This window comes from Amblyomma mixtum, chromosome 7 (assembly GCF_055824585.1).
Source record: "Amblyomma mixtum isolate Tamu chromosome 7, ASM5582458v1, whole genome shotgun sequence".
NCBI lineage: Eukaryota > Metazoa > Arthropoda > Arachnida > Ixodida > Ixodidae > Amblyomma > Amblyomma mixtum.
The window spans coordinates 105,857,755-105,881,359 of NC_143018.1; the positions used below are offsets into that span (position 1 = coordinate 105,857,755).

Below are 23,605 nucleotides of genomic sequence, written 5' to 3' on the forward strand. Positions count from 1 at the left end.
TTTTTCCTTTCAATGCAGAATCCTTTCTTTACACAGCTAGAACCTCACTTTCTTGATTTTCTGAAATCATTAATCGCACAATAACAAAACGCTGGTGACAGTTCCTCCACAGATTCAAGTCGCTACACCGACTTATCCCTTCACCCGCCAAATTCCCAAAACACGTCCCAAAATCGCCAGATTTTTCTTCACTTTTTTCAATTTTTATCACTTTTTTCTGTCATTCGAACTGCGAAAATATATTACTTCATTGTTTTTTTTTGTTAGAATACAAGATATTTAAACAGAAAAAGAGCCCCTTGATGGCTGCTGTTCCTCAGTGCATGCTCTAGTAGTAGGTTTCAACGTCCAGAAATGCGCAGTCATTGTTTGATCCGATACGCTGCAACACAATGCTAAGTACAAAGACGTTGCTTCGTCCTAACACGAACAAGGTTACATCGTTAGTAGTTAAGGAGCACTACCCAGCGTATCACGGTCGTTGTCGGATCCTTTGATAGGGACACCATCCGAAGTAGTCTGCAGTTCGCAAACTAAGTCAGAGTTACTGTTGATATATGTCACCAGAACGCTGCTGTCAGAACTGCTCCCAGTAGTGCATTTTTGCGCGAGAAATCGCCGCCACCAGCATTCTTATTGTTAGACGTACTCTACTGTTGTCTAAACAAGCGCTAAAGACGCAAAATGCGTTTTGCAAACTCAACTACCCACTCTAGTGTTGCAAACTGCAAGGTACGCAATTGCCGTCCGTGGCTGGTCTTTGGCGTGGAACAGCGAAACATCGGGTCGGACGAGTCTGACTCGCCTTTGGCGATATCGGTACAATTTTGCACGACGAGCACAGCTGGAAGTTGTTGAGTAACATGTAGGTTGTGAATACAGGTTAAGTAGTATAGTTGTTGAGGCTAGAGCCAAACACGGTAGCTGATGTGATTGAGTTGATGTCAGTATTCCAGGAGTGAGTGAGCGTAGTTTATCGTTTTCAAAATAATCTTCACTCCCGAATGTCACTTCAAGGAGGCAAGAAAATGGCTTCCTCTTGGTCATTCAGCTGCATTCCTACAGCAGCAATAATAATGGCGAAAAGAACGTAATAATTTAGCTTGAAGCTGCGAAACCGGGTGACCAGACGTCAAGAAAAACATTAGTTGTGGCTTCCTTTCTTTGCACATATGAGACTGTAGCAAGGTGTCCGGTGCACCTAATACGTGCAGGGGAAGAGACCGCGACGTTCATGATTGTGAAAAATGCAAAATCCTTGGCTAGGGATCTGGGAATTGGAGATCTCCTACATAGAGACAAAAGACGTGTGTTACACACTTAACTTCTGACTTTGCAACTATAGAAAACAAACCCTTTCATTCCAGTTCTTTCCTAAAGCCCATCTTCAATCTCGTGCTTCAGCACTACACCGAGCTTGAACACATGGACCCCAAACTGATCGAAAGGCGGTCCAAGCAACACGCCTGAGGACGAATCTTCCCAGTTACGAGTAAGACATAGAACAGCGACAGTTGTTCTAGCGAGGGCAAGATAGCGCCATGCTCACGGCAGGCAGAGGCAACCATCGGATACAGTTTGATCAGTCATGAGCACGGAAATGTCAAGGACATATTACGGCCGCAAAGGATGGGAACGTACTCGCAATAGCAAGAAGGACAAAGAACACGAAGGCAGCTGTGCCGTCTGGCTTTATGCGCTGATGACAAAAATCCACACACGCGAGCAAAGAGGGCACGAGTGGTGTCCAACGAAACCCCTTTCTCGGAGGAAGAATGCAAACTGGGTGTGCTCCTCGTTGTCCAGGCAGTCCTGCGAGCGGAGGCTTTTACCAGATTGCACATTTCTTGGGAGCATTCATGGCGTCGTCTTCTTTGCAGTGGAACACAGAGGAAAAAGCCTGCGGCAAAAATCGATCGAGAGATTGAATTCAAATCAGTGGAATACGGAAAGGCCTCAAAAGTACCAATTTTCATGCAGCGCTTCTGTATTAAATAACTTATTGCTTGACATGAACCATTTCCTATAGTTTAACGTTCTTCAAACTTTAACACTTTCTTTCCGATTGTTTAGCACGATCGTTAAGTTAGAAGCCTACGACGCCGGTGGCACTTTTACCTTTCACCGGTAACTGCCGTGTCCATAGGAAGTGGAGAGGGGTTAGAATAATGACAGTGCGTCGCGCCTTTCGGTCGCTGTCCATGGCCATGGAAAAGAGGAAATGAGACCGCGAAAGGCCTTGTCAGGGTTGCAAAGGGCCGACAACTTTTTTCCGTTGAGGAGGACTACCTCTCCAGTGGGGGGAAGCTCATTAGGGACGGCGACTTCTAAAATGACTCGACTGTGCAGCTAAGAGTTGTGCTTTGTCAGAAGTGACCGTAAAGCCGATGCAGCGGGTCCTCGATGGGTTGCAGATGTAGCGAGATGCATATGCGGAACTGTACGTCCTGCACGTTCCAGGGACTGCGGGGTCCACTGAGTCGGGCTCTCGAGCCCTGGGCTCCGCCTACTTGTATGTATGGTGTCATAGCACTGCTATTGGTTGAAATTGGGTGAGAGCAGATTTAGTAAAGCTCCACCCAATTACCGAAGGGTTAAAACCAGCTGCAAACAAAGACTTGAGAGGAGCGCGCCGAGTTCCAGTCTCGGCCGCTTTTAATCGTTTATTTTTAAACTGCGTTTTCTCGCACTGCCTTGTATTCTGGTCACGTCCTTAGTAATTCAGTTTTCTTTGTCAATAAGTTTGAGTTGCTGCCGAACCGGCAACGTGTCGCCTGACGAGCGGACGAAGACGCGAAGTGCTCTTGGTACGCTGACCGCCGTGTATACAATCACCGTCCAACGTGCCGCGTCATTCGTCGCTCGCGACGAGCATCCGACCAGCCCAAACTGGCCATCCGGCGTTTTCAAAAACTTAACTACAATCAATCTTATAAAAATGTGGCCAAATGCCTAACAGCCTCGGATGGAAGTGACCCCTGGCAAAAGACGATTACTTGAATTTGCAGGTTTTAAATGGAATCTCCGTAAAGTATTATATTGAATATTGCAGTGACGGCAATCCAGCAGTCAGGAAGACAGGAACAAAACTTGCGAACGAAGCTCTTTATTTGGGCTGACTTGCGCCCGTAAAAGAACTGAATCACTCGGAGGCGGCGTAAGCAACAAACGTGCTCGTCAGTCGTCGAACTACGAATGCCCGCTGCTCGCGGCATCGTTCAATTTAAAGCCGGCAAGAAGACTTCGAGATAACAGGTCGAGATCATCTAGAGCAATCTGGAAACACGTAGATGCAGCTCTTTATGGCTGTGATCAATCGAGATTAGTCGGGTCGCTTCTCGCGTCACGAACAAAAATGATAACACCCCTTTCCTGCGGCCTTGCGTGAAAGAACGGACACTATAATACGTGGCATTAACCCCCTTTCAAAGAAACATCGTATCGATGCTTTGAAATGAAAATAAACACGGAGAATGCAAACTTCGAGTCCTTTAGCGTTCATAAAATGGCTTCAGGCGTACGACATGTACGACTTCCGGGCGTGTGCGGCGTCGCTGAGATGCTGTCTGCCGTCGGGGATGACTTCATAGTCGAGGTCACCGATGCGACGGATAACCCTGTACGGGCCAAAGTAGCGTCGCAGCAACTTTTCACTCAATCCACGGCGGCGAACTGGCGTCCATATCCAAACACGATCATCTGGCTTGTAATGCGTGTCTCGTCGGCGCAGATTGTAGCGTCGGGCGTCGGTGTGCTGCTGGTCTTGAATACGAAGCCGCGCAAGTCATCGGGCTTCCTCGGCGCGATGAAGGTAGGCGGCGACATCGAGGTTGTCTTCGTCAGAAACGTGCGGGAGCATTGCGTCGAGTGTTGTCGTGGGCTTCCTGCCGTATACCAGCAGGAATGGGGTAAACTTGGTTGTCTCCCGGACGGCAGTATTATAGGCGAAGATCACGTAGGGCAGAATGGAGTCCCACGTCTTGTGTTCGGCGTCGATGTACATGGAGAGCATGTCTGCGATGGTCTTGTTGAGACGCTCTGTGAGTCCGTTGGTTTGTGTATGATAGGCAGTTGTCCTCCGATGGCTTGTGTGTCTGTAGTTTAAAATGGCTTGCGTCAGCTCCGCTGTAAATGCCGTTCCTCTGTCTGTGATGAGCACTTCGGGGGCGCCGTGTCGCAGAATTTGTTCGACAAAAAATTTTGCGACTTCTGTTGCGGTACCACTAGGCAACGCTTTTGCTTCGGCGTAGCGGGTCATGTAGTCGGTGGCCACGATGATCCAATTGTTACCTGATGATGAAGTCGGAAATGGGCCGAGAAGTTCCATCCCCATTTGATGAAAGGGCTTAGTTGGCGGTGGTATGGGGTTCAGGAGTCCGGCTGGTCTAGTCGGAGGCGTTTTGCGTCGCTGACACTCACGGCACGTTTTCACGTAATGGGAAACGTCGGTAGCTAGCCGCAGCCAATAGTACTTCTCCTGGATGCGGTGCAACGTGCGATCAATCCCGAGATGCCCCGCAGTCGGCTCATCATGACATGCCTGCATAATTTCTTGCCTAAGATTCTTGGGCACGACAAGAAGATGTACTGTCCTGTTGGACGCGAAGTTCTTCTTCAGGAGGACATTATTGTGAACGACGAAGGGCGACAGTTGGCGCTTGAACCCTCGGGCAGGCGATGCGGTCTTGCCTTTCAGGTAATCAACTAGCCTTTGCAACTCCGGATCCGAGCGCTGCTGCTGCACGAAACTGCTGGCGCTTACTGGTCCTAAGAAAGCATCGTCGTCGTCTTCTTCCCTTGCTGCGTCGACGGGGGCTCGCGACAAGCAGTCGGCGTCGGAATGCTGGCGGCCAGATTTGTAGACCACAGTTATGTCGAATTCTTGAAGACGCAGGCTCCAACGAGCAAGGCGGAAGGAGGGATCTTTTAAATTGGCTAGCCAGCTCAGAGCATGGTGATCGCTCACAACCTTGAATGGTCGTCCGTACAGGTAGGGGCGAAATTTCGACGTGGCCCAAATAATGGTGGGACATTCTTTCTCGACAAAAGCATTTGTTGGGCGAGTTGGTGTTTTCGATCATCCATAACTACAGCGCAAACGACAGGACAGAGATGAAGAAGGGACACCACAAAGCGCTGACTCACAACTAAAGTTTTATTGGATGCCAGCAGGTATAAATACCTCCCTGGCGGCCAGAAAAGAATGCAGTCCACACTTACATGCGTGACTGACATACTAGTATAGTTATGGAACCTTCTTTCTCGGTGGTCGAATAGTTGGCCCCGCCTTTCGACAGTGAACGGCTAGCGTACGCGATGACTTTCTCCTGTCTTCCATTATTCTGAACGAGGGCCGCTCCTAAGCCCACACTGCTTGCATCGGTATGGATTTCGGTTTCGGCTTTTTCATCAACGTGCCTGAGCACAGGAGGGGACTGTAAGCGGCGCTTCAGCTCTTTGAAAGCTTCCGCTTGCGGCGTTTTCCGTTTAAAAGGCACGCCAGCCTTGGTAAGCTGGGTCAAAGGTTCAGCGATGCGCGAAAAGTTCTTCACGAATCTCCGGTATTACGCACAATCCAAGGAATCTGCGTATAGCTTTCTTGTCATTAGGCTGTGGAAACTCTCCGATCGCAGCCATCTTCTGAGGGTCCGGGCGAACTCCATCCTTGCTTACGACGTGACCAAGGAACAGCAGCTCCTCGTAGGCGAAGTGGCACTTCTCTGGTTTCAGTGTCAGTCCTGAAGACTTGATTGTTTCCAGCACTATCTGAAGCCTTCTGAGATGGTCTTCAAACCTTGAGGAGAAGACAACAACGTCATCTAAGTAGACTAGACAAATTTGCCACTTCAAGCCTGCGAGCACCGTATCCATTACTCGCTATAACTTCGCTGGGGCAGAGCAGAGGCCGAATGGCATCACCTTCAACTCGATGAGTCCGTCTGGTGTGATGAACGCAGTCTTCTCGCGATCTCTTTCGTCGACTTCATTTTTCCAGTAGCCGCTCTTCAGGCCCATCGATAAGAAGTACTTAGCGTTGCACAGCCGATCCAATGTGTAGTCGATGCGAGGGAGGGGGTAGACATCCTTCTTCGTAATGCTGTTCAGGCGGCGGTAATCGGCGCAGAAGCGAGGGGTGCCGTCTTTCTTTTTCACTAGGACAACTGGTGCTGCCCAGGGGCTCCTTGATGGCTGGATGACGTCGTCACGTAGCATTTCCTCTACTTGCTTGCGGATAGCTTGGCGTTCTATCGGCGATACGCGGTAGGGCTCTGCCGCAGTGGTCGGGCGTGTTCGTCTGTGACAATGCGGTGCTTGGCAAGCCGGGTTCGTCGCACATTCGATGCTGATGAGAAGCAATCGCTGTACCTTTGAAGAAGACTGCGTATTTGGTCTTGTCTGCTCCAGGGTAATGCCGGGTTGATGTCAAACATGGGTTGATGGCCTTCAGTTCAGTTCAGTTTATTACCTTAAAGACCCCTGTAGGGGTATTACAGAAGGGGTGGATTATACAGAAAAATAAGTACAATGGTTGCCATGTGGGTTCAACATACAATATGATCTGTTAGTGCTTTGGAAAAGTTGGATGGGCAGGTGATAGCGGCGATGCAGATGGCGTCAGATGGTTCTGCGGGTTGGTCGGGGAGAACAAATATGTCTCTGATGTCTAGCTGCTCGTCGAAAAAGGCAATCGTCGTACCGTTATTTAGATGCCGCTATTCTTCGGTGAAGTTGGTTAGCAGCACCTGGGCTTGGCCATTTCGGATTTCGGTGACTCCCCTTGCAACGCCCAGTCCTCGATCCAGGAGTAACTGGGTGTTCCCCTCGATGACGCCTTCGGCATTTTCGATATCTCCAGTACCTATGCAGGCGAGGACACTTGATCGGGGCGGCACGCTCAATACTTCGTCAAGGACGTTTAAGGCAACGTGATCTGCCGCGCTCGTCGCAACAGGTATGGCTTTGTCCGTGGAAAGCTTGATCGACTTAAATCGAAGGTCGAAAATCGCTCGATGTTCATTCAGGAAGTCCATTCTCAAAAACACGTCTCGCGAGCATTGCTGTAGGATCAGGAAGGTTGTCGCATAGATTCCCCCATTTACAGTAACTCTCGCGGTGCAGCGTCCTGACGGCGCAATCAGGTTGCCACCTGCGGTGCGGATCAGCGTTCCATCCCAAGTTGTTGTTACTTTCCTGAGTCGGACAGCGAGTGGCCAACTCATGACAGAGTAGTCAGCTCCGGTGTCCACCAAGGCAGTAACCGTGTGACCGTCGACCATAACTTTAAGGTCACTTGTTCGTGTTTTCGTATTGTACGTTGTCTTCGGTGTACGATCTCGGCTTTGTCGGGCAATGAGACTGCGGTGGGCGTACTCCGACGTTACTTCTCTGGGCGGTGGTATAAGGTTCAAGTCTGGCCGCGTCGTCGTCGTCGTCGGTGTTGTCGTAGTTGAGGCATGGTCTTGCGTTTTCGTCGATGCAGGATCTTTGATCTTGCGCTCAGAAGCAACCTCACCTCCAGAGGCAGCTTTATTCAGTTTAACCTTCGGGGGCTGCGGGAGCGTCCACGCACGGCGTAGCCTCGGCTAGGAGATACAAAGCGCGGTAAAGATGACGACGGGGAACGTGATAGGCGGCTCGGCGATGAGCATCCTTCCCGACGCAAAAACTCCTCGATTTCGGCTGGTCGCTGGCCGGGTCGGGGTCGTGGAGCGTCGTAAGAAAACCCTCGGATGCCCAGTCTTCAGTATGGGCAGTGCCGGAGGACGTGACCCGCTTCGCCACTATGGAAGCATAGTGGACGGCGCTAGTCGGGAGTTCTCCACTCGTCGCATTTCCTCGGCTGTGTGCGACGCTCGTCCAACGCAGCTGGCTGAGGGCGATAGGGGCTTGGGTCCCGTCGTCGAGGTCCGGGACGGCGCACAGCTGCCGCGTAAGTCATGGCTGGGGGCTGCAGAGGCTGCGTGGGTGTCGGCGTCACCCCCAAGGCCTGTTGAACCTCTTCCCGGACGACGTCAGTGAGCGATGAAAGCTGCGGCTGCGTTCCCGTTGGCAGCAATCGGCGGAGCTCCTCTCGCACAACTTGACGGATAACCTCCCGCAGGTTATCGTTGTTAGTGGATGTCCAAGCAGTTAGCTGAGAAAATGCGCTGCTGGCGGTCATACAGGCGGGCTCGGGCATCAAGAGTTTTTTCCATCGTGGATGCCTCTTCTACAAATTCCGCGACAGTTTTCGGTGGGTTGCGGACAAGGCCAGCGAAGAGTTGCTCTTTAACTCCTCGCATGAGCAGCTTTACTTTTTCTTCTTCCTTCATGTTTGCGTCGGCACGCCGGAATAGACGCTTCATTTCCTCAGTGTACACTGCAACGGTCTCGTTTGGGTGTTGTATGCTAGACTGTAGCAGCTGCTGGGCTCTCTCCTTTCGCACGACATTCGTGAAGGTCTTTAGAAACTGCTCTTTGAAGGTTTTCCAGTTCGTGAGGCTGGCTTCCTCATTCTCAAACCAGATTCTTCCTGGTCCCTCCAAGGCGAAGAAGACGTACCTAAGTTTCGTGGCATCGTCCCAGTTGTTGAAGATAGCCACACGGTCGAACTGTTCCCGCCATTCTTCCGGATCAGCACAAGGCGAAGCGTCGAAGGTTGGTGGCAACCGGGGCCGCTGAAGAAGGATTGGAGTCGTCGCCTGGGACAGGCTTATGGTGGACGTTGCTACTGGCTTTTGCTTCCGGGTAGGGTCAAGCAGAATCCCGAACTCAGGTGCGTCCCCTTGCAGACGTCGGCTTGTGCGGTGGACTGGAGTGAAGTCCTCCGGGGAATGACTCGAAGGGCTGGCGTCGCGACTTGCTGGGGGTGTCCGGTACATGGAATGATACCCCGCACCTCCACCAGATATCACGTTGTAGTGACGGCAATCCAGCAGTCAGGAAGACAGGAACAAAACTTGCGAACGAAGCTCTTTATTTGGGCTGACTTGCGCCCGCAAAAGAACTGAATCGGCGACGGCGTAAGGAACAAACGTGCTCGTCAGTCGTCGAACTACAAATGCCCGCTGCTCGCGGCATCGTTCAATTTAAAGCTGGCAAGGAAACTTCGAGATAACAGGTAGAGATCATCTAGAGTAATCTGGAAACACGTAGATGCAGCTCTTCATGGCTGTGATCCATCGAGATTAGTCCGGTCGCTTCTCACGTCACGAACAAAAATTATAACACCCCTTTCCTGCGGCCTTGCGCAAACGAACGGACACTATAATGGTAGGTGGCAATATGGTGACGAAACAGGAGTTTGTTAATTTCTGCTGCGAGTTCAGTGGTAACGAAGAGTACAGTGTCATCATTACTGCATTTCTTGCTTAAATTCTGTCTATTGATAGAGAAAAGCTTTCGGAAAGAGAACCTTTTTTCTCCTGCCTGATACGGATATGGTGTCTTCCTATCATCTCGATTTTACTCAGAGTTGCTACCAGTACGCTTGGGTGGACACGAATGAGTGGCAAAACCACGACCGCCTGAACCTCTAAACCGCATGCCACTTTCAGCGAGGTTATCAGCGGCACTTTTACTGGTCTTTTCTATACTCGCTTTCCAAGAATTTTTAAGGATGCTTCTTCTTCAAAGCTGCCAATACGCGCGCAACATATGAGTGCGCAACCTATCGAAATGACGAACCTGATGACCCCGCCAGTTTAAATCAGGTTTGGTAATAAATTGCAGGTGGCAGCATCCGATGCGGTGAAGCGTTAAGGACACCCGTGCTTGAATCGACTGAATGGTGGATGACTCTCTGAGGATTCGGCCGAATTCGGCAAGCACCACGCCATAATTGGTATTTAAACCAGTTCTGTCGAAACTGGAATCAGTCTTTCGCAGGCCAGCATGTTCGCAATACGCACTGTTGAGCCTAGCACTGGCAAGCGGTCCTTTAGTGACGCCGTTAAACTGACCGTGAGGCTACACTGCAGAGGACTGGATCATAGAAATGATAAGTATGACGAGCAGAGTATCTGGATTCCTGTGTCATATATTGCTTAAACATAAAGTGAGCACTCGCCGCTGTGAAGTGAGCGGAAAACAGTGTGCACTGCTTCCTATCGATGGGCATACAACTAAAAGAAAATGCGACGGCTGACTCATACGTCTACACGCCATTGGGGGACGCCTTTCAATATTAGGGACGCCCGCTAGAAAGGGGAGAAATAAAAATGAGTGACATGAATATTCATAATACCAGCACTGTCGAATGGTCGAAGCGTTTGTAGGCAAGTATGTTCGCCTTTCTCGGTAGCGAAAACGATGCTGGGTTGCTCAAAACAAAACCTCAGGAAAGCGAAAGCTAACGATACCGTTAGTCAAAAACTGATTTCTGCAGAGATCTATTCTTGTGTAGGCTGTACATGAAACTATCCTTCACTTTACCACTTTTGATATCTTCAGTACCAGTTTGATTTGTGCCAAAGGTAGGATGTGCGTCATGAGGGTTTTAGTGTTACACTATACACATCTCACAGAGGTTTTAACAGCTCCACTGCAGTCGCAGAACTGAGATATTTTGTGCTGCAATGATGTCAGAAATTTTACCTTATATGAGCAGAGAACGCGCGAGAGTTTCATAATTTATGGTAGCACCAGTGAAAAGCAGCGTGGTAAAAAGTAAAGTATAGGGCACAGTAAAAGGTTTGCTAAACCTGATGTTCGGTTGCCAAAAAGCAGCAGAGTTTTTTTTAATTTCTGTTTTAGTCGCTCAGTGAAATGAGTGTGTCGAAGCAGCGCTACTCACCCGGGAGTTCATGAGAGCCACGTTGAGCCTCGCCGCCGGCGACAGCGTCCGTGCGCCGATGTAATCAGCTGCCTCAGTCGACCGCGGTCCGTGCTCACAGTGGGCCACCGCGTAGTTGATGAAGAACAGCTCCAGCGCGTTCTTCCCGGGAAGCTCGGGGATGTTAGGGCCGTCCCGGAGATCGGGGTACTGCCGAGGCAAGGATTGAAAAGAGCCATCCTCTGACGCGTCAGTGGCAAAGCAGCAGGAAGGTCTGACTGCTTTGAGTTCATTGTTTCATGTCCAGCTTTCCTGGACTTTCAGGATCTAGCATCATTGTTTGCCACCAGCAGAAAACATCGCGAAACATGATGGGGATACTTTAGACTTGCAAGTTTGAGAAAAATTTAAAGCCGTAAGAGGTACTGCTCCAACATAATGATTATCATGGCCGACTGTTCCTCCTCGAAGCAAAATCTGACACCTAAAAGGCTCGCTGCGCTCACACCAACTATTTCTGACATCCACAAAAATCCCTGAGATATACCAAGGATTCGAAATTTCCGCGGGGATTATAAATGTACAGCGCCACATGACTCGTGACGGCAGTCGCAGAAACTATAGAAGTGTTTGTCGGGATTCCTTGGCCTGGTCTTTCGCCACGCCTTCAGGTGGAAATAAATGAAATACAAGATGGCGCTCCTAAACGATAAAGTGCAGAAAAAAACAAGGAAACTGCCTAAATATAAAAAATAGCGAGGGTACGAAGCCATTCTTGAAAATTATAAAATAACCATATCTGAAAATACTTTGGCACCATATGGAAGGAACTGCTTCCGGCGTTAACATTTCCTCACGCCCTGTGCTGCTTTTGAAGCATGAGCTAACAAAACGCCCAGCAAGTCATTTTACTGCACATCAAGTAAGGTGCCGAAATTTATAAGCAGCGGGAATGTTTTCAAGTGTGGAATAACTGGTCCGTGCTCTGTCGCAGAATTCTTGCCTAGAAATGTCCTGAACCAGAAGCTTAGCAAAAGGCGTAACAAGGCGAACACAAGTTCAGCTCGTTTGCTGACGTTCTTGCCGTTTTCGCGTTGTACTAAGATGAGCTAGAAAAAGTTTCGTTTGGCTCAAAGGCACTACCTTTTCAAGGTAGATCTTGTACAGCGCGAACAGGGGCTCCACGAGTGCTGACTCAAAAAACAGTTCATCGTGCAGACGTGGCCACGGCTGTCGGTCACCCGTTAGGTTGACGTACTGCCCTTGTAGGCACCGGTTCGCGTTCTTTCTTCCTCCCGCGAGCATCCCACGGCTTCTGGCCTGTTGCCAACTGGCCGAGGCGTTGCCTGCTGCCGTTGAACCGCGGCTGCTGGTGACCACGCTCAGCAGGCCCCGGAAGATGTCGAAGCCGAGCACGGGCACCACCAGGGGGTCCACGCTCACCAGCATGGCCGACAGGAAGGACACCAGACTGGGAGAGACGAGCAGCGTGTTGCGGGCCTCGAAGTAGTCGGCGCGAGGCTCGACGTGCAGCGGCGGCCACCGGTTCTCGAGGTTCTCTTCTGCCCTCTCCAGGTTGTTCCAGTAGAGGTCGTTGGTCTCTGTCTGCTGGAGGACGTACTCCTCAAGAAGCGTCGGCTTGGCCACGGTTGACTGAGAAAGGGGGGCCACGCTTCCGGAGCCGTTCTTCTGCGTTTGTAAAAGGCAGACGCGGGAATAAGGTTGCGCTTCGTTTCTGTAGTAGGGATTCTTGTCCGTAGAAATCGGTCCCCTTCATTGTTAGCGCAAAGAAATAATCTTCTCCCTCCTTTCAAATACGTCCCTTCTCTGATTGAAGAGAAACATTTGCATTTCGAAGCTGTACCGCAGGGCGCAACATCAGCATATGTTCTGCAGTATTGATGGAGATTGGCAATTTGGCTAGTTCGTTAACCTTGGAAAACCAACGCAGCGCGATCGAAACGACAACGAAAGAGGAAGAAAGACAAAAACACGTGCTGACTCAGCGTGTCCATTGTTTTCGTCAATGTCCTTGTCGCCATCGTTTTCTTTACGCTGCTTTGGTTTTCCGCAGGATATTGAAAGAATAATAAGAAGGCAGCGTAATTCATCATTGTCTCCATCGGCCAAGCTACGCTCAATGCAGGGTGAAGTCCGTTCTTGTTCATCTCCTATCAGCCAACTCCTCTGGCAGCTGCGGACATCTTATTCTCAAAATCGTCCATCTCATCTGTCAACCTCACTCTTCTTTCCTCAGCTAAGATAACCTTCTCATGGAATGCAAAACGTTATTTTAAGGAACCATAGCTCATTTGCCTTCGCATTAGATGTCCTGTCCAAGTCCGTTTCCTCCTCTTCTCAGATCCAAAACTGCTTCTAATACACCGTAAGTAACTCATCTAAGTTCGTGGCTGCTGCTGCGTATCAATTTGACGCGAATATGTCATTTTTCGGTGGACTCATCCGACCTGACGTGAGGCATAGGATGAGCAGAAGAGTTAAATAAGAAAGAGGTGCCGTAGTTCAACGGTCGGCAGTAATATCGACCACCTGGGTACCTTTAACTACCCTGCCATCGCACAGCACACGGGCGCCTTTTGCGTTTCGCGCGGCAGCCGCACGCGGGTTTCAGCCCGGACCCTGCGGCTCAATATTTGTGCACATTAAACACTGAGCCACCATGGCAGGTTTTCGAAAAATTTCATAGGTGATCGGCGGCTCTTTTTTAGGGTAGGAGAGAAGGGGGGCTTCGATACGGCTTCCGCACTCTCTGCTGCGGTTACTCCCCCGAAATCAGAAAAGTCAAAGTGCTTCCTCAGCTAGTCGGTATGGTGTTTCCTTAAAGGGCCACTGCAGCGGTTTTAGAATTCGATGAGTTTAACGTTGCCGAACGGGCAAAATGTGCAAGTAATGCCAGCTAAATCGTTTTTCTCTAGCGTTTGAAATGGTGGCGTAATCGCCGAATAAAGACGCCGTCGGCGTTCAGCTTCTCTGAAGTGCATAGAGACGGGCAGAGGCCCCGATAATGACGTCACGTATGACGGCACTACGTTTCCAGCGAAATAGTTATTACATAGAAGAAAACCGACGCCATCGAAGGTGAAGCTCACGATGCTTTGTTCGGCGCCATCTGTCGACGCACAGCAGCATAAAGGCGTAAGCAGCGCAAATGTAAAATTTCGCAACAGTGACGTCACTGCAGAGTGTCCTCGCACTCTTCCAACGTAGTAAAGAGAAGCCTAAAAATCGTCACGGTTTTAATCGACTATTACGTCACCATTTTAAATGCTAGTGCAGAAATACTTTGCATGCTTTACGTAGAAGCTTGACAGATTCCAATTCTTGAATAACCTCGAATTCTAAAAAAACTGTTTCAGCTTTCCTTTGAGCCATGAAGTATTGGGAAGTGCGGCGATCTATTGGAATTTTCGGTCCGTTTCGAAGGAATAAATGTGAAATTTCTGTTGGGTCGTCGCATGTCGACACCATGATTCTAACACTGTTTTAAGGGTCTCTGTTGCACATCTTTGAACCATCCCGCCTTCCGGAGACGTCGCATAAGGATGTCAGGGCATTGCATGTCTATCGAAACGACGATACAAGCAAAATATGAAATCAACAGCGCACACTCATCATAGCCATGTCAGAGCTAACAAAAATTGGCTGTGCTTTAGCTCTGGTTAAGCCTGGAGTGACGTGAGACCTCCACCGAGCCGCCTACTTATGCACCTGCGACACCTCTCCCCCTCTCCACCCCGCCGCCCCCCTCGACACGGCGCATGCGCAAAGCTGTTGCAACTCGGTTTCGCCGGCGCGTGACACCCCAGCAGCAGCACCTGCTCCGCGCAACGTGACCAATTGGCTCAAGGCCACGGCGCCCACAGGTCCTCAAGGGATGCCACGCTCAACGCTCGAAGACCTGGCATAGTGTAGCTCTCGCTATAAAAACGAGGAGTCATTCATCATAAAGGGAAATTCAGGGCAACCGCATCAAATTAGTGTTCTCACTTAATATTGGTTCTGTGACTTTCTGAGTATGTACATCGTATGTACTCTTTTTGAGTAAGTACATCGACAAGTAACATAAATATTTATAAGTTATTTTTATAAGATGGGACAATGAATGTCCTCTAAAACCGACAGTCCCGCCTGTCCACTGTTCTGCCTCACCGTCGCCGAGTCTCGAAGCCGTGAGTTCAGGGCCCCCGCAGTGACGCCGTTCAGCGCAGAGGCGTAGTAGCGCGACAGGTGCTCGGAGCTGTCCTCCGGTTCCCCGAGGAACACCACGCGAAGCGTGTCGAGCCTCTGCAGCGCCGTCCACAGCTCGGAGGCCGTCATCCACACGGTGCCGTTGCGCAGCAGGGCGGACAGCTGGTCTCGGGCGCCGTCCACCAGAGACCGCATCTCGCTTTCGTACCTGCAACAGATGGCAAGAAAGGTTCACAAGTGTAGAGGCGCGGGCAAATAGCACGTATAGACGCGGACAGTAAATCGGACGATAGAAAATGAGGAACGAAAATAGACGTTATAAGAAACCGATAGCTGTTCTTACGCAAGCAGAAGTGGTTCTGAGTGTTAACGAGTATTCTGCAGTAAACACTTCCGACAATTCACTTTCTGAACGCCCGTCCTGATAAGCACCTCAGTGCTATGACAACCCACACTAAAGACATTACCCGGCTGTGTGACCTCTCAGAAACATCGTTAATTAGTCGAGACTGTTATGACTGCCTCAGCTCACGCACATGTCCCTTGAAAGCTCTCCTCTCGCCACCGCTCACCCTGTCGCGCCTTTCATCCACCTGCCAACCATCATCTCACCCCACCCCTTTCTCTGCCCCCGCCGCATTAAAAGCCTCATCAAGGAAAAAAAAAAAAACCAGGCGCTGTGGCCTCTCCTAACATTCGCTGATTGGTCGAGGCGCACTGGCCAACCGTTCTCCTCTCCCTCCCCTCCCTCCCTCCACCTGCCAACCGAGCGCTGCATGGACAAAATAACAGACACACACGAGTTCTAGCTAGCGCCTGCGCATGCTATCGAACTATCACACGTAATGAGTGTCTCAGTGCCACCGTCATTTTTTTTTTATTCCCTGCGTCGAGAAACGTTGCTTAAGTGTCTAGTGTAATATATCGACGAACTTGCAGTGGTGCCTTTCCAGAATTCCTCAGTAAAGCCTGTCAGTGGGCGCTTAGGGCTTTCAACTCTTTAGTCAGAGGTTTAGGGGAATCCCCCAAGGTGGAGTAAATTTGTAATAAGGGAGTAATTACTTATTGGCATCCATCCAAGCGCGGCCATACGGCTACAATGGAAAGCTATTCAACTCTTTATTTCAACCCGACTTTTGCTAAGGGAAGAAATCAATTTTTCGGCAAAAAAAGGACATTAAATCGCTTCAAGCATTGCAGTAAATCTTAGCGGAATACTTTGAGCCAAATACGGCAGACTCCAGGTCACTAGTGAGGGACCCAATATTTTAGACGTTTTTATATCTGTTGATGCATTCTCTGTGGTTTCAGACAACACATGAGAGTATTACGACTGTATATTTTTTTGGTTCATTGGGGTTTAACGTCCCGAAGCAACTCAGGCTATGAGGGACGTCGTAGTGAAGGGCTCCGGAAATTTTGACCACCTGGGGTTTTTTAACGTGCACTGACAACGCACAGCACACGGGCCTCTAGAATTTTGCCTTCATCGAAATTCAGCCGCCGCGGCCGTGATCGAACCCGCGTCTTTCGGGTCAGCAGCCGAGCGCCATAACCACTGAGCCACCGAGGCGGGGCGTATATTTTTTTTACCAACTCACCATTTACTGCAAGTGTCCTAATCCACTAACCCTGACGGACGAACTTCGGGAATGTCGAACAATTATCTTATCATTTATGAAAAATGTATTCACTGACAACAGCATGTATTCGGCATATGAAACTCGCTTTTATGAGCCGTTAATAAAGTTTCATTCAGCGCATTCGGAATTAGTAAAGACCGCCATTATAAATTCACGCCGCCGTGGTGGCTGTGTGGTTATTCCGCTCGTCTGCTGACCCGAAAGACGTGGGTTGGATCTCGGCCGCGGTGGTCGGATTTCGATGGAGGCGAAATTCTAGAAGCCCGTGTACTGTGCGATGTCAGTGCATGTTAAAGAACACCAGGTGGCCGAAATTTCCGGAGCCCTTCACTACGGCGTCCCCCATGGCCTGAGTTGCTTTGGGGTGCTAAACATTTTTTATACAGACCGTAGACCATTGTAAATTCACGTATCGAGAACGCCGGAAAATTCAGAAGACGCTTAGGTCGCCTGAAGCGAGCAACACGATAGCATGAACGGAGCAGTCCTCATCTCGAGCGCCATATTTCGGCGCTTCGGCATACTCCATCACGCTCGTAGTTCCAGCGGCCGGTGGTGGCACTGCCGGTGGCACTGTCACTTTTCGGTTGCCCGTACGCGTAGGCTGTGTTAACTGTGCGCATCATTTGAGAAAGATAGTTGGTCATTTTAATTTACTAAATATTGTTACCCCCTCTGTAGCCTACCCTGCAGCGCGAGGCGCTCACACACGGCCTATTGTATTGCAGTCAGCTGAAACTCCTTGGTGGTCGAGGTGCAGCAGTCCGGCTCGTGACCCGAGAGGTAGCAGTTCGAGTTGCGGCTCTATAATTTTCCTTTTCAGCGTAATTCCTTTTCTTTCTTGAAGATAATGTGGTTGTCATGTCAAGATCCTTTCCTCCAATAGTAATGAGCGCCACTCCTCCAGACCCATGGTTCAGGCACAACGGAACTGACAACGCTCCCTCGTTAAAAATGCTGCGAACACCCACTACGCGAAAATTCCCTCAACAATCACCCATGCCTTCTGCCGTCGGCTATGGGAAGCAGATGCAGATATGTGTTGCTAACAGAGTGAACAGAAACGTATAACGTGGCCGTGAACGCTTGCCAAGATGCACAGGGGAGCCTACTGCGCTGGAAAGAGCGATTCAATTTTGCAACATAGGAGAAAGTTTGTTGGGGCATCGATAAGTGGCGCTCCTATTTGGTTTTCGCGCTTGTAGAACGCTCCTACCGCATCGAGTCGCTGGCGATTCCGGGGCCCACAGAGTCCGTGGTGCCGGACGCTTTCTCCCCTTATTCTACTAGCCCGCGCATGGCCAGTGACAAATGTCATAGTTGTCCGCTTTGTGGCGCTGCCATGGTACGTCAACAGGTGGCGCGTTTTTTGTTGCGAAAGCAATACTACGCCAGGTCTAACCGCTCGTCGCGTGGTCCGTGGACCCCATGCTCCTCGAGGAGCCGCCGCCGCGCCTAACAGATGGTGTGACGTCAGCCTCTCCATTGCTATGACGACGCGTGACGTCAGCTTGCTCTCTCCACCGCAGCCAGGAGGAGCCGGTCGTGCCGGGCTCCTCGAGGTGTCTCGCCATTGAAGTCACCGACGAGGACTCTATATCTAAATGTGGTTGCTCTACTGCTTCTGCATTGTATTGCTTTCGCAACCAACCAGGTTTAACCAGAGCTAAACCACACCAATTTTTTGTTTTTGCATTACTTGCCTATGTCGGCGATTTCGTGTCCGCAAAACGTGTCGGCAGTGATTTCTCCGTTCGTGTGACAGTTAAGCGAAAAATAGTAACTGTGCGGGATAGAGGCTGATGCACATCAAAATTTGGTAGGTGTGGAGTAATTAGTAAATCAATTAGAGCAAAAACGTCACTTAGACTACAAAAAAATGGACGTGGATATACTGTACAGCAAATTGTACAGCAAATTTGGTTGATCTAGAGCAATTAATGAATGAATTAGACGCCAGAAGGCTGTTTAGACGTCTAGCCCCGGGCGTGCATACAGTGCGAGGACGTGAAAATAGCGGCAGACGTACAAATTGGAAGATGTAAACAGAGAGGCAAACAGCCAAAAGCGAGAAAAAGAGGTGAAAAGAGTCAGTCTGAAGTGACGCAAATATAGGCGAAGGGTGTGAAGAGGCATAAATGCTTTCGCATTCTCCTTAGGCGGGTCGCCGCAGAAATCCCTAGCGTTCTTTCAACAAGCAATTAGCGAAATTGGCAAAGGTGCACAAAGACGCGTGGATATGGGAAGGGGAGCAAAAGGGGAGAGTAGAACGTAACGATGAGCGCCGGACGTGCGCAGGGCGTTCGTGAAGGGAAATAGCGCACCTGTTTCGGCACTCTAATTCAACTTACTCTCTTGCCTTAGGATAGTAACTGATGCAGAAAAAGACAGCAGTGATTACTTACTTACAAGACCTAAAAAAAACTGTCCCACAACGCACAGATAGCACAACGTTCACAGGTTCGATAAGTTTTTTTTCGCTCCGAGCAGGTTTTGCATGCTTGGACGTACTAGTGGTCCGGTAACGGAACTAAACGATGCCTGTGAAACGAAACACCAAAACGTATTTGCAGGTTTGTACTGAAGGACTGGTTTAAGAGCTTACGTTGTTTTGTGGAGTAATGTACGTCGGAAAAACAGGGCTTTGTCCGAATGATCTATTAAGGGAATACAAAAATGATATGGTTAATTCCAAACACTGTTTCCAACCATTTCATTGCTCGCAGTGCACAAAGAATCACAAATAAGAGTTCAAGCCTTCATTCCATAAATGCAGCGGATACCGATGAAGAAAACGCCGCAAATGGAGGCAAACAATGAAGCAAAAAAAGACCCCCACCCCTTCTCTTCCTTTAGCGGGGAAGACACTTGCGCTTTTCTACACCAATGTAAGAGACATTTCGACTAGGATTTTTTTATTGCCTGCTCACTGTATCTCTTTTTCTATCTATCGAACATTAAGTCATGTAGACTGCAGCAAATTTCAGAAATTTTAAGAAGCAGAGAAGGTTAGTTCCAGACCATCTTTGTAAACATTTGTATTGAAGCAGAAATAAATAACATATCGCTGTTTCATGCAGTGTGACTTGACGCGCATGCCTAACGTGCCACACACTAACCGCAATACCCCTTGGCACCTCTCTGCAGAGTGCATCTGAATATTGCGAAGAAGGTGAGCCGCTTCATCTGTTGCTACCCGTTGGACACCCTTCCTGCAGTTACTGAGTGACAGCACTCGCCTTAGGTACCAAATGCAGCGCCCGGAACTCCAACCACAACCAGTCTGCCTACTTCCAATACACGTATGTGGAATGTTCTCGACAGCTGCCTATCACAGGCTGGCCCTTCCGCACAGCTTAATACCGTGGTTACCACTATGTGCAGCTGATATATGAAGACTATATTCGCGTTAAATTTTCACGCATGACCGTGAGCACATTGAGACTTGTTGAAGGCCCACGCTTAACTGAAATGAAATCGGTATACTGTAATTTCGTAATACGCTGCAATTTAAATATATAATCTTTTTGCCAGGAGCCAAGATGCTCGTAATTACTGCTATGACTTAAATTCAAGATTTGTGCCAACCTTAATTCCAAGGAACGAACGATGAATTTTTTCTTAGCGCCTAAGAATGCGCAATGCTATAAAGAGTGTCACTGCACAGGAGCCACTGCGCCCTTTGGAAACGTGCATAGCTGTACACATGCTGCTTCCATGTCCGCCATCCCTCTCCTGAAGAAACGACAAGATTGAAGTCTCTGCCTAAGGCATTGCATCCTGAAATGGTCTCAGCTGCTTGAACTTAAACCTCGATATAACCGGCCGACATTCCTCTTTTCGAATCGTCACAACGACTCAAAAATTTTGAACTGAATTGAGTGGATTCGACTTCCTCCGACATTCCGGCTTCAGTGCGCTCAACTCATTTTTAGACGAGAAGGTGCTTCCGCCTCTGAAATTATTATTCTCTTTAAAACTGAGGCTGTCGTAATTTTTCAGCCCAGAATACATATGCGTGAGAGACTCACTTGTAGCTGTTCCCGTCGGTGGTGTCTCGGCTGACAGCCTGACGGGCGAGGGAGAGGGCGCCGAAACGGTAGGTCCTCGCCAGCAGGTGGAAGCACGCCTGGAGCTCCTCGGCCACCTGCGTTTTTTTTTTAAATACAATCCGTGATAATTCTTCGCGAGTGCGGTGGCTTCGTAGAGGAGATCAAACAATGGAACTGGTACGTTAAGCGGTCACCGGGCGCGCCACGAGCTGCAAGCGAAACTACCGGTTTGAGTTTACGTTTCAACGCTGCTGACTGAGACGTGGTATTGGATGCACACGCTTTGCGAGAGCGTAAAATACATCGGGTTTGCTTCAGGGTCGTATAGTCTGGCATGTTTTGCATCGCCAGCGTCCTAACTGTCTGCAAGGTGAGAAGAACTCTTCTGCTCGTCCATTCGAAGCTGAGGACATCCAGCGGGCTTTCGCAACCACGCTGAACAACTTTGGTGCAAACCCAATGGAACACGTATTTTTAGTAAGTGCTGTACACAACTCTGAGCAGCTGCTATGCAATGGAGTGAATTCTAACTGATTTACTAAAGTAAACTTCTTCGAATAAAATTCTATATAAAAACTGCACGCGCTCACTCTTATCGCTTGACGTGAGTTGTGGCCACTACTGTGTTCATGCTTGTGATTGCCGCACATATATTCAGATGGCATATCACGAACGAGCGCACACAAACGAGGACAGACAGAAACGGAGACAACACAAGCTCTGGTGCTGTCTACGCCTCTCTGCCCTCCATTGTGTGGGATCTGCAATGCAGTACCAACTTGTCCAATAGTCTATGCTCTTTAAGTGTATTTATATTCGGAATAAATGGACACCAGCGCACCAGTCATGGACCGTTGAGCATTCGTCCGTTTTGTCCAACTGGTCTTACCATCACATTCACCAGCAAATATGGACATGATAAACTGGATCCTACGCATGGATCCGGTATCTTCTGCGCGGGCGGCGTCAAACGTTCAGCAGGATGCGTTGTTGGGCAAGTTGGTTCATATTGCATTAAAAAGATAGGATGTGCACATGGAACAATCACAAGAAACAACACGGGACGGGCGCTCAGTTGCACTGGATGTCTTTCGGAGGTCCCAGTCATCGCGACTAGAAGACGAGTGCCACGCTATGCCGGCCACAACTCGTGCCCATCACGCACGGGTGGTGGTGGGCACCAGCAAAAGTCTATGCGCCATTCGAGGCTAAATCTACGAGCGGAATTTTGATTAAATAATTCAATGTAGATGCGAGGAGCGTTCGCAAGACTGGCATAGAAATTCACAAAAAAGAAACTGGGGTGTTACACAGAGCTGCGTTTGAAAGAATATAAATTATTTGCTAGCCTTCAAATTTGGCTTATCACTGAATAGCCACAAGTTTCTTGGCATCCAGCATTTTCTCGTGCTCTCTCTCAGGGCCACATTCGCAGTTACGTCTAAGTATATTCAACTAGTTCGGCCGGCCTGGAGTGTCTAAGGTGTCACATTTGCTATGCAAGATCGAATACGAATGCAAATGGGGATGTTCCGGAATACGCAACGGCGTTCCCGTTCTCTGCAACCACCTACATTGTCCGGAAATCGCGGCAAACATGACGCTGAAGATGACGCCTAGCATCAGACCGAAAAAAATCTAAACTTTCCAAATTTGTTTCCAATGGCATGCAGCAAAATAATTTTCCGGCACTATACACCATTGCATGAGAGTCGAACTGCTCCAGATCAAAGAGACCAGTTGTCTCCGAGTGGCACAGATGACTGCCCATCGCCGCAGCGTCTCGTGCTACGTGTTTTCGTTTGTCTATTGTAGATAACAGCGGCCAAATTGTCATCGTTCACCTAATCCTTGTTCTCTTCCAAATTTTCGGTGATAGTGAATCTTGACACTTTATAGCGCAGTGCTTCGAATAGGTTGGTGTTTGAAAGGTAACATAGAATTAACATAAAATGAAATTGCCAAGTCATAAGACAGGCACACAGCATGTCGGTGCGGGCTGAACGCTGAACGTTTCAGAGCAAGGTTTTTATTTTGGGCCTTCTGCGCTCTTATAATTGTCGCTTTTCCTGTCTTTACTCTCGTGCTACGTTACGCGCCAAACAAATGTTCACCTGACAGTTAGTGCCGGTACCGTGTCCCTGTCTTCTGCCATGGACCTTCCTGAGTGCGCGGCCTTGCCTAAAACCTATCAGGATATTTTATACATACGAACTTGTTTCCAGTGTGATTACTACACTGTGTTTTATGACAAATATATCAGAAAACTTCCTCTGAAAAGCTGTCAGAAATTACACCCTTCATCGAAGAAATGATACCGCGACGGCGGTTTCGGGAGAAGCTGATCGCACACCTGCGGCACATGTTCCCCGTGGCTGAGGGGCAGGAGCTCTTGCACTGCTCCACCTTGAGGCAGGGCGGGTGACAGGAACGCAGCCAGAGAGAAGCCCACGTAGTTGAGCAGCGCCGACTCGTCGTGGTTTCCCAGCAACGCCGAGAGCTTCCCCAGCTGCTTAGTGTTGTCCACCTACGCACGAGGTACGCTGATTAAGAATCGTGCAGCCCTTCAGGGCAATCTTCTTTTCTTTGGAGCGCCAACTCACTCTAAAGACGAATACGACTATGTGAGCATAAAAATGGGGTAAGATGTCCTGTTGCGCACTTCGTTTTATAAAATGGAGGGCGCTACAGCATAGCTTGCTTCATTCTTTCTCCTTGCCGATTAGAGTGTAGGGTCTCCATATAATGATATAATGCAGTTCAGGAGGCGCTGTTGTTCACCCTGCGTGGAAGACAATTTTGCGAGGGGATTCAGTTTGGCATCTTTGCTATCATCGTGTAGGTTTTACGAGCTTACTAAAATCCTATTGTGCGTATTGAAACCAGGACAAGGTAGAAATGCCATCATCAGCATGGCAATATAAAGCAGAGCTGGTGTCACTGGCATG

At 49.2% G+C, this 23,605-nt stretch overlaps 1 protein-coding gene across 1 annotated transcript in view; it reads right to left on the reverse strand.

The window, feature by feature from the left end:
- Positions 1-1,675: 1,675 nt before the first annotated feature.
- Positions 1,676-23,605, reverse strand: part of LOC149337108 (uncharacterized) — a 31,647-nt gene continuing 9,717 nt past the window's right edge. Inside the window, exons 6-11 of the mRNA XM_089554825.1 lie at positions 23,011-23,184; positions 20,637-20,752; positions 14,895-15,170; positions 11,897-12,425; positions 10,775-10,963; positions 1,676-1,900 (exon numbers count right to left, since the gene is read on the reverse strand). Of these exons, the coding sequence (XP_089410951.1) occupies positions 1,829-1,900; positions 10,775-10,963; positions 11,897-12,425; positions 14,895-15,170; positions 20,637-20,752; positions 23,011-23,184 (1,356 nt within the window). The 3' untranslated portion in view covers positions 1,676-1,828. The remainder of the gene's footprint in view (positions 1,901-10,774; positions 10,964-11,896; positions 12,426-14,894; positions 15,171-20,636; positions 20,753-23,010; positions 23,185-23,605) is intronic.